This window comes from Cololabis saira, chromosome 24 (genome assembly GCF_033807715.1).
Source record: "Cololabis saira isolate AMF1-May2022 chromosome 24, fColSai1.1, whole genome shotgun sequence".
Lineage (NCBI taxonomy): Eukaryota > Metazoa > Chordata > Actinopteri > Beloniformes > Belonidae > Cololabis > Cololabis saira.
Window position 1 is genome coordinate 24,521,529 of NC_084610.1, and position 11,319 is coordinate 24,532,847.

At 41.9% G+C, this 11,319-nt stretch overlaps 1 protein-coding gene across 1 annotated transcript; it reads right to left on the bottom strand.

The window, feature by feature from the left end:
- Nucleotides 1–422: 422 nt before the first annotated feature.
- On the bottom strand, nt 423–10,307 carry LOC133425122 (interphotoreceptor matrix proteoglycan 2-like). Its single transcript, XM_061715803.1, has 8 exons — nt 10,050–10,307; nt 9,659–10,013; nt 9,421–9,582; nt 5,927–5,985; nt 4,587–4,607; nt 1,257–1,492; nt 868–932; nt 423–749 (listed from the first exon to the last, which is right to left on the bottom strand). The coding sequence occupies exons 1-8, from the start codon at nt 10,259–10,261 to the stop codon at nt 423–425; spliced, it is 1,437 nt and encodes a 478-aa protein (XP_061571787.1). The 5' UTR covers nt 10,262–10,307.
- Nucleotides 10,308–11,319: the final 1,012 nt, after the last annotated feature.

Genomic DNA, 11,319 nt, shown 5'->3' on the forward strand with positions numbered 1-11,319 from the left:
ACGGCCAAACTGTAAAAAGGAGACCAATAATTTTTGGTCAGAATGTAAACATAGGTGTTGGGATTCATAAAATGTGACTTTGACAGGCGGGGTATGCACAAAATTTAAACGGGGGAGGCTAAAGCGGCGCAAATTCCTGCCTCGGTCTCCATTGACTGTAATGTAATCAAACGTTTTCTTCAAAAGAATCTCACTCTGTCTTCGCACTGACCTTATTCACTCATTTTAAGGAATATCTGAATAAAATTAAGATTGTCAGAATCTGCCGGCTTCTGTGTCTCTCACAATGTTTTTGTTTTTCTGCTACGAGCTACGGTTTTATCACAAATCTGAGTTATTTCAGAGCTTGTCACAAGGAAAAATCTAGGATTTTCTCACAGCCAAACCGGAATGTTCTGGAGTCGAGGTTCTTGTTGCCCCTATCAACCACAGTTCAGCTGCTGAGTGATTCCTTCAGAGGGATTTAAACCTCTAACATCTACAGTTCCTCCACTTTTCCGACCAGAGAGTCGTTCCTCACCGTCTTTGTCTGTCAGCTCCAGCTCCAGGCTCTTCTTGGGGAAGTTAGTGTCGGGCGGCGAGGCCGTGCTCTCGTCGAACATGAACACGTCGTTCTCGCTCATCGTATCGCTCTGCGGAACCTTCCACTGGTCGAAAGCGTCGGACAGGAAGTCCTCCTTCATGAAGACGTTAGTGTCGGCCTCGTGGCTCGGAGCGTCGGGAGGTTTCTCTGCAGCCAGGATGTTGTCCTGGAAACAATTAGGGATCGATCAGACCGAGTTAGGGATCAATCAGACCGAGTTAGGGATCAATCAGACAATGTTTCCCTGCCAATGAGACGGTGTTTCCACGTCAGGTTTTACCCACCATGTTGTTGTATTCGTCATCTGGTCGACTCGTCGGCTTCGCAGAGGGAAGGACGTTTTCTGCTGCTGAAACAAACCACAGTCAAAGCTTTTAGTTTATCATTAAATCTGCCTATTTCGATTTTTTTTATCAACATTTCGACTTTTTTCTCGACATTGACTTTTTTTTCGAAATTGACTTTTTTCTCTTAGTCCATAATGAAAAAAGTTGAAATGTTGAGAATAATTTTGAAGTACAATTCCGAGAAAAAAGTCAAAATGTATTTCAACTTTATTCTCGAAATTTCGACTTTATTCTCAAAATTTCGAGTTTATTCATGAAATTTTGACTTTATTCTTGAAATTGTATTTCAACATTAATCTCGACATTTCCACTTTTCGGCTACCTACCGTTGTCGAGGCTGCTGTTGCTAAGGAAGTGGTCCATGTCCTTGTGCAGCGCCTCGGTGATGTAGTTGCGGAAGTCAGTGATGGTGTAGATAACGGTCGGCGTCTCCGCCGCCGCCGGGTAGTTTTTCTCCACCAGATTGTTCTGCAGCGTGATGAAGTCCAGCGTGTCGTTAGCCACGCTAGCGTCCGCCTCCACCTCCAGGGTGATGGCGTAGTGGACCTGCACCACCAGACCCCTGCAGAAGAAATAAGCAGGAAATAAGCAGGAAATAACACAGAAATGACCAGGAAATTACCCGGAAATAACCAGGATATAACAGGAAATAACCAGGAAATAACCAAGAAATAACCACGAAAAAACCGGGAAATAACCGGGAAATAACCAGGAAGTAACTGGGATATAACCAGAAAATAACCAGGAAGTAACTGGGAAATAACCTGGAAATAACCAGGAAATAACTAGCAAACAACCAGGAAATAACCAGGATATAACAGGAAATAACCAGGAAATCACCAGAAAACAACCAGGAAATAACTAGCAAATGATCAGGAAATAACCTGGAAATAACAGGATATAACATGAAATAATCCGGAAATGAGCTGGAAATAACCAGGAAACAACCAGGAAGTAACCTGTATCGGTCCAGGACCAGACCCCTCACACCCAGGACCAGGACCAGTACTAGGACCAGGTCTACAGAGCCCTGTAGCTAAAACCTCCAGATCAGAGACAGTTTCTTCCCCCGAGCTGCTGATCTGATGATCATCATGATAGAGTCTCAGAGAATCAATCACTTTGCAACAATAATAATAATAATAATAATAATAATAATAATAATAATAATAATAATAATAATAATAATAAAAATAATAATAATGATACAAATTTCCTGAAATTGTCTAGTTAGTGCCACGGCTGCACCAAGAGGCACTATTGTTATTGCTCAGGCTTATTATTTATTCTTCCGTATAAACTTTGCTGCGTAACTAGTCCAGCAGCTTTGAGAAAAAAATGTAGAGACGTAGGCCTTAAGCCCGAATCGAGTGGTATGACTTTTATTAGCTTTTGGCGCCATCCGGAACGCATTGGGAGAACTTTGGGGCCTCACCAATCGCACACCGTTACTCGAAAAATTCTGAACCGTTTTAGAAAGTTGTAGGCCCTGAATTTAACTACAGTCCTGTGGATTTTCAGAGCGATCGCACTAATAGTTTTTGCACAAAGTAATAAAGTAATAATAATAATAACCCCATCATCTGCTGTAACAATGCACCTTTCAATATCCATATCTACCTCATTCTGCTGCACCTTTCACTTTAAAATTGTTTTTATATATGTTAACAAGAGCTGTCATTTGTCTATTACCTATTTACATATTTCCTGTAGAGTGAGCAATAACAACCCAATCAAATCCCACGTCTGACTGACCTGGACAATAAACATGAGTCTGATTGTGAAGAGTATTAAAGAGTATTATTAAGAGTATTAAAGCAGAAGTGAAGCCCTCCCAGCTGGAGCTCCCAGCTAAGAAGGATTGAGGGATTAAAGAGGTAAAACTAAACTTAGCGGACGGGGATGTCGACCGGGGGGGTTAAAGGTTCCTGGGGGGTTAAAGGTTCCTGGGTTTTTTTTTACTGGGACTGGGTGGGGTTTTACTGTGACTCGAGTCGGGGGGGTGATTATTGATTAGTGATTAGACTGTAATCCCTCTGTGTCTGCAGATGGCCGCTAGAGACTTACCCACTTAAGAGACTACAGTTAGTTAGTTAATCACAAACAACAGCAGTTAGCCGTTATTTACCGCTATGGGTGAAGAGGCTTCTCTTTACAACGTTTTGAGCCGCGACTGAGCTATCAGGGTCAACACCGTCAAGAACACAATAACCAGGAAATAACCAGGTAATAACCAGGAAATAACCAGGATATAATCAGGAAATAAGAGGAAATAACCAGGATATAACCAGGATATAACCAGGAAATAGCCAGGAAATAATCAGGATATAACCAGGATATAACCAGGATATAACCAGGAAATAGCCAGGAAATAACCAGGATATAACCAGGAAATAACCAGGAAGTAACCAGGATATAACCAGGATATAACCAGGAAATAACCAGGATATAATCAGGATATAACCAGGATATAACCAGGAAATAGCCAGGAAATAATCAGGATATAACCAGGAAATAACCAGGATATAACCAGGAAATAACCAGGAAATAACCAGGAAATAACCAGGATATAACCAGGAAATAACCAGGATATAACCAGGATATAACCAGGAAATAACCAAGATATAACCAGGAAATAACCAGGATATAACCAGGAAATAACCAGGAAATAACCAGGAAATAACCAGGAAATAACCAGGATATAACCAGGAAATAACCAGGATATAACCAGGATATAACCCGGAAATAACCAGGATATAACCAGGAAATAACCAGGATATAACCAGGATATAACCCGGAAATAACCAGGATATAACCAGGAAATAACAGGAAATAACCAGGAAATAACAGGAAATAACCAGGAAATAACAGGAAATAACCAGGATGTAACCAGGATGTAACCGGGAAATAAACTGGAAATAACCAGGAAATAACCAGGATATAACCAGGATATAACCAGGAAATAACAGGATATAACCAGGATATAACCAGGAAATAACAGGAAATAACCAGGATATAACCAGGATATAACCAGGAAATAACCAGGAAATAACAGGAAATAACCAGGAAATAACAGGAAATAACCAGGATGTAACCAGGATGTAACCGGGAAATAAACTGGAAATAACCAGGAAATAACCAGGATATAACCAGGAAATAACCAGGAAATAACAGGAAATAACCAGGAAATAACAGGAAATAACCAGGATGTAACCAGGAAATAAACGGGAAATAACCAGGAAATAACAGGATATAACCAGGATATAACCAGGAAATAACAGGATATAACCAGGATATAACCAGGAAATAACAGGAAATAACCAGGATATAACCAGGATATAACCAGGAAATAACCAGGAAATAACAGGAAATAACAGGAAATAACCAGGAAATAACAGGAAATAACCAGGAAATAACCAGGAAATAACAGGATATAACCAGGGAATAACAGGAAATATCCAGGAAATAACCAGGATGTAACCAATAAATAACAGGAAATAACCAGGATATAACCAGGAAATAACAGGATATAACCAGGAAATAACAGGAAATAACAGGAAATAACCAGGACCTACCAGGTGATCTAGCAGGAGTTTGTGGTTTCAAACAGTTGGAAAGTAAATGAGCATAAAAGAAGAAATGCAGGCTGAACTTACCGTTCCAGATCCTTCTGAGGTCTGAAACACAAACCAAACAACACATGAATAAAGTGAAGCAGCCAGACGTCCAAATGATTCTCTTCTTTCGCTCCTTCTTCGCTCTCAGCGAAGGCGGACGCTTTTCTGCTCCTCTCCCTTATCTATCTTCCCTGCTGCTGCTTTTGTTTGTCTCGTCTTCAGAGTCTCTCTTTTTCACTCCTCCCAAACTCTACAATCATGGAATTGATTAACTGGTCTCTCAGCACAATTGACCAAATTTTTGCGACGAGAAGTCAGGGGGTAAGGGAGCCCTCCTGCCCCGATGGGACAGTTTTTGCTGGATACACAATCGATTCCTACAAAAACTGGAAGCCGTTGTGCCTCAAGATTCTGTCTGTCGAGGACGTTGAAGATGCTTCATAATTGGATTTATGATAGCAGGATTTCTCCTAATTGGAGTAGGGATTTTCCTGGCCTATCGACAATCGCGTAAGTCGGCGACAGCCGTTCTGGCTCTTTCAGAGCTGCCGGACGTGGCTGAAGGATCAAGCAAGGTGATCAACACTCAGACTTTAACGCTGGGGGAGCAAAGCCGTAAGCTAGGTGCGATTCTTGAACAGAATCGCAGGCTAGCGGCGTCTTTGAGCTCATTGGCAAGATGGAAAACACCTTGGAGAAGCTGGGTACTCGGCTTGGCGGGAATTGATCACAAATTTGTCTGATTGGAGTCGCCATTGAGGAATCAGAGACTAAAGGCAGACGGAAAATGACTGGAGTCTGCCGGTTTTCTTTCATACAATTGTTGATTCTATAATCTGACCTTGACAGAGCAGCTTGGCTCGCTGCTGGTGTCACAATCTCCCTGGTGGAATGTAAACAAGGTGACTCTGCCCCCACTAGCCCTCCCCCTCTCTCAAAACATCTGTGGACTTGTTTACAGAACTGTACCGAGCCGTCTGATAACATCAAGGACATTGGCTGAGGAGCAGCTCTGAGTGAAGTTCACGGACTTACCGCTACACACACTCACTGATAACCACATATCTTCAACGTCTTCCTCGGCTCCTCAAGTTCTCTTGTCTGATTTATGTCTGACTTGTTAATAAAGCTTTTTCTGATTCTGATTCTGATTATGTTTGCAGCCTGATTTGTTTTTACTAAAACTGACATAAATTGAAATGATAAAAACAACCTAAATCTGGACCAACAGCTTGTTGGGCTTGTCCTTGGTGAGGAACTAAAGTCAACTGTATCTTCAGGCTAAAGCCTCAAAATCAAACCCCTGTTTCATATTTTTGTAGCCTCAACTTTAGCGTATCTTTGGTAGAACATTGTTAGGTTTTGTCGTCAGGTTTTACCTGAATTCGATGACGTAGACGTTCTTGAAGCCCGGCAGCCTCTCGAAAGCGTCTTCAATCTGAAACACAAGGAGAGGAAAACGTTGCTATCGTTACTAACAGCTCTATTATCTATCAGTTTTTAGCATTTCATGCAAATGTAACCTCCAGACAGTATATAAAGTTTAGTTTTAGTTTAGTTTATTTAGCAATATAAGACAAATATGAACAAAAAATGAAAAACAATGAAATAGCATGCAAGGAAAGGAAGAAGCCTGGTGGATTATATAGAATCCTTTCCTTATATGAATAAAAAACACAACAAAGTTGCACAAGGGGGAGTAAAAAAAACAAAAAAACAAGAAAAAACACAAGAAAATGTAACTGAGATTAAATAATGAACATTACAAAGATGAAACAATAAGAAAGTTCTTTAAATGTTTTTTGAATATTTGCAAGGTGGTGATGATTTAAGAGATTTATTGAGTGAATTCCACAAGTGGAAAGATCGATGTTTAATGTTCTACAAAACGCTAAATTAAAATCATCTTTGTGCCTTGTGGCATAAGAATGAATATCGGAATTAACACAAAATAAATTATGAAAGGAAGAAAGAAGATCTTGTATATAATTTTTAAATTTGAACATAAATAAACATGTTTTAAAAATGTTAATTTTATTGACGGATAATAATGAATATTTAATGAAAAGGGGAGCAGACGCTCATATCTGTTTGCGTGTGATTCATTCTGAGAAACCTTTTTTGAATTATCAATAATTTATTAATATATGTTGAATGTGTCGAAGCCCAAACAATGTTGCAGTAATTAAGATGAGGGAAGATTAAACTATAATAGAGAGCTAAATGAGAGGAAGGAAGAACAAAAGGACAAACTTTTCTCAAAATACCAAGCATCTTCATAGATTTCATGCATACAGTATCAATATGTAATGAAATATAGACAATTTATGCAATTATAACTGAAAACTTTAATGTTTTCATACCTTTAAACATATTAAAAGGTAAAAACATGGCACCAGTTATTCTCGTGTCCAATAAAACATTCCTTTTTTGGGCAAAACAAAAAAATACCAAAAGTTGTAATGTAATGATGAAAAAAAAATCGATCTTTAGACATACAAATCGATTTTAAGAATTAATATGAGAATCGATTTAGAATCGGAAAATCGTTTTTTTCAACACAAATTAACATTGCAGATTTCTACAACTGCATTGTGACAATAGTCGTAATTACATTGTGAATAGTCAGAATTTTCATTCAAGATATCTATAACGTCATTTTGACTAATCAAAACTCTAATTCAAGATATCTGTAATTACATTTTGACTAGACAGAATGGAAGTTAAGGATATCTCCAATTTGAGATATATCTAATTAAAATTAATTTCAAGATATCTATAACTTGATTACAGTTATCTACAATTAAATTATGACTATCTGTAATTCCAGTTTGAGATTTCTACAACGACATTTTGACTAGTCAAAACTTAATTTAAGATATCTAAAAAGGACTATGTAAATATCTTGAATTGAGAGGAATTAGCAGAACTGGTTCAGATAATTGATTGATTTTTATTTTATTCATGGTTGATTTTAACTTGTAGCACTTTGAGATTTGTTTTTAATGAAAGTGCACTAGAAATAAAATGTATTGAGAGAAAGAGTCTGGAGATGTTGCTTTTATTCAACTAATTGCATTTTTAAGATGAAAATAGCTAGCAAATGTGAATAAATGTTACAGAAAGAAGTAAAAGACTTGAGTTCCAGGATGGAAACAGGATCTGTTTTCCTCCTCTACTGCTCGTTTGTCACATGCTACCTGGACCGAAGCAGCAGAAACATCTGGAAATGAAGAGTCAGAAGTGACTGTTTCCTGCAGGAATCTGCAGCTAACAGAGGTTTTATGGTTTTATTTGGGTCAGATTGGCCGGTGGCTGCAGATCCTGCTGATTCATTTACTGATCCACTTCATATCCCTCGTTAAAGATCTGTGACCCCGACTGACCCCGACATCACGCCCGTAAACCGACCGTAAACTGGCTTCCCGCGTCACCGCCGTTGAACCGCAGCCCGAAAAACCTCCCGGTGGTGCCGGAATCGCACCGGCGCTCAGCTCTTCCTGGCACCGCGGGTTTTTCCAGCGGCCGCCGGTGAGTCACGGCTCGGATTCTGCCTCGTATATCTGCTGCCTGGCAGAAAAACTGGCCCCTGAAGCACGAAGACCCTCAGAAAGACAAGTACGACTTCAGAAAAACACGTACGACCTCAGAAAAACACGTACGACCTCAGAAAAACACGTACGACCTCAGAAAAACAAGTACGACCTCAGAAAAACACGTACGAGCTCAGAACCGGCGCCAGGGGCCTGAGTCGGCAGTTTGTGGGGAGTCAGACGGCTGAGACATGTTGGAAACCGGGCCAGAACCAGAGGATGAGGAGAAACCCGGCCCCTGGGTACTCAACGAGACGACAACTTCACACTACATCGTCCACAATGCAGTGCACACACTAGCATAACACGGGGCACCAGCTAGCATAGCAACGTCATGTGGAGTTAAAGTATCCGTCCAGCGTGAGGAAATATCTGCAAGCCCTTGACAATCAATCCCAGTGATCAGGAAAGAGCAAGAAAACCCAACACCAACGAAGGAACGAACGAATGAAGGAGCAAACAAACCAACGAACGAATGAATGAACGGACGAACAAACGAAACAACGAATTAACCAACGAACAGACGAACCAACGAACAAACGAACCAACGAACCAACGAACAAACGAATCAACGAATCAACGAACCAACAAAAAAACGAACCAACCAACGAACAAATGAACCAACGAATGAACAGAGGAACCAACCAACCACAATGCAGTACACACACTAGCATAACACGGGGCACCAGCTAGCATGGCAACGGCGGATCAAATTATAAACGTCATGTGGAGTTAAAGCTCCGTCCAGTGGGAGGAAATATCTGCAAGTCCTTGACAATCAATCAAAGTGATCAGGAACGAGCGAGAAAACCCAACATCCCCGAACCAAGGAACGAATGAATGAACGAACCAAAGAACGAGGGGACAAATGAAACGAAGGAAGGAAGGAACGAACAAACCAACGAACAAACAAAAGAGCGGACGAATGAACAGACGGACGAACCAACGAACCAACGAACAAACGAACCCACCAACGAACCAACGATCAATCGATCGATCGATAGATGCCCCAAACAAGCCCAGTCCCCCTGCTGCACCTTCAGGGTTGATTTCCCAGCAGCAGGGAGACACTGATCATGGACCACATTGTTGGAGATTTACAGCCTCTAAAGTTGAAAAGCCACCAGGACAATACATGATTGTATCCAAGGAACAGTTTTAGGATCGGGGGGGTTTATTCACTTCTTACCTAAAAACATTGAAATTAACGGAATTTGAACTGGTTCAGAAGTAGGAACTTGCACAACACTGGTTGTTCGACTGGAAGTGCAGCGTCTCACCCTGCGTTTGAAGGTTCGGTCCAGCAGCTGGAACTCTAGGCTGCTGGGATCCCTCAGGGCATCGTTGTAGGACTCCTCCCTCAGCTTGAGTCTCAGCTCCACCACCTGGTCCTTCAGGGGCCGCGAGGGCCGGACCAGCGTCTCCCCGATCTCATTACCGATCTGAGGGAACAAGAAGACGTTCAGGTTTCTGGAGGAACATCTGAAAACCATCACTGACCAACCGGTGGAAACTTACCGAGTTCTGCTCGTCGTCCTCCAACAGGAAGCCGTTGTTTCCCAGCAGGTTGTCATCGTCTTCCACCTCGTGGGGGAAGTTCCCGTTGTTGGTTTCCTCCACGTATTTGGTCGTGACCTCCAGATCGGACCCTTGGGTGGGTTCTTCAGTTTCCTCCAGAGGTTCCTTAGTGACCTCCAGAGGTTCTTTAGTGACCTCCAGAGGTTCCTTAGTGACTTCCAGAGGTTCTTTAGTGACCTCCAGAGGTTCCTTAGTGACTTCCAGAGGTTCTTTAGTGACCTCCAGAGGTTCCTGGGTTCCCTCTCCTGCAGCCTCTGCTACGACGTCCTCCACACCTCCAGCCTGGACCCCGTCGTCTTCGACCGGTGCGTCCGGTTTCTCGGTGGGAAACTCTTCAACCGGTGCGTCCGGTTTCTCGGTGGGAAACTCTTCAACCACGAGTTCTGGAGACGTTTCACTCTGATCTTCATCTTCAGGAACATATTCTGAGGTTTTGTCTTCAGGTTCTGTGTCTCCTTCGGTGGTTTCCGGTGGGATTTCCACCGTTGAATCACCTTGTTCAGGTTTGTCCTCCACTTCGGTCTCCGGCAACGATCCGTCCATGTCTTCTGGAACGAGAACAACGGGAGGAATCTCCTCTTCAGACTCCGGAGGAGGAGTCTCTGCTCCTTCTTCCAGGTCTTCTTCTTCTGTTATCTCATGAATGGACTCAGAGGTCGCTTCTTCTTCGTCCTCCAGTGGAAGTTCAGCTTCCAGTGTCTGATCTTCAGGCGTTCCTTCAGAGTCCTTCAGAAAGGTGATAAAGTTGGTCAAATATAATCTAGCAAACTTTAGACAAATAAGGAATTCACTGTCCACGACTGCAGCTCTCATGTTTTTACACTGTATGATTTTTTCTCATATCAATTACTGTTTTACAAGCTGGCACTGGCTTGTTCTGCAGCTCTTTAACCGATAGAGTCACTCTATATAAAAGTGAAGGGAGAAAAAATAAATTTTGTGTCCTGAAAATGCCCTGGATTCCCAAAACACAGATTTAGTTTTTAGTCAGCCACGCACCTGCTGTTTATCATAGCAAATGCTTGTTTTTCTGTGAGAAAGAGCCTGGTTCGCACAGGATTTTGGTCCCGTGTGAGCCGAAACTTATTTTGAGAGTTTGCGGGGGCGAATAGGCCCCCCTCCGCAAGGTGCTGAGGGAAAGGTATAAAGACGCGATAGCCGGAAGTTTGGATTCAGAGTCTGCTGTGGGTCTAGTGCAGGACACCCGGCGCGTTTTTTTCCTTGGCTTACTCTGTATCAGGACTGTTCTGGCTCTCCAGTCCCGTGTCGAGGTAAGATAGGCCTTAAAAAACCTTTGTAGTTGTGTGTGAGGAATATTGCTCTGCCATTTGCGGGGGGTAACTTGACCCGTTATCCTAGCAAACTGGTAGTTTTGTGTGCTCTGCCATTTGCGGGGGATAACTTGACACTTTATCCTAGCAAACGGGTAGTTTTGTGGATGTCTTCTATGTAAATGCTTGCTCTTTTGCTAATAAATGTATTCATATCTTATAGCAAAAGCGAGTGTGTGTCTGATTCATTTTTGCACAGCCGACCCCTCTAGAACCTAAGTGAGATTTCTCCCAAAACAAAAAGCCTTAAAGACATTGGATAAAAAAACA

Excerpts from the sequence above, each read along its gene's own strand:
- LOC133425122 (XM_061715803.1), bottom strand. The coding sequence starts at position 10,261 with ATGGACGGATCGTTGCCGGAGACCGAAGTGGAGGACAAACCTGAACAA. Across the intron at positions 10,014-10,049 it reads CCGGACGCACCGGTTGAAGA|CGACGGGGTCCAGGCTGGAG; the intron begins GTTTCCCACCGA and ends ACCGGTCGAAGA. Across the intron at positions 1,493-4,586 it reads CCTCAGAAGGATCTGGAACG|GGGTCTGGTGGTGCAGGTCC; the intron begins GTAAGTTCAGCC and ends TTTCTTCTGCAG.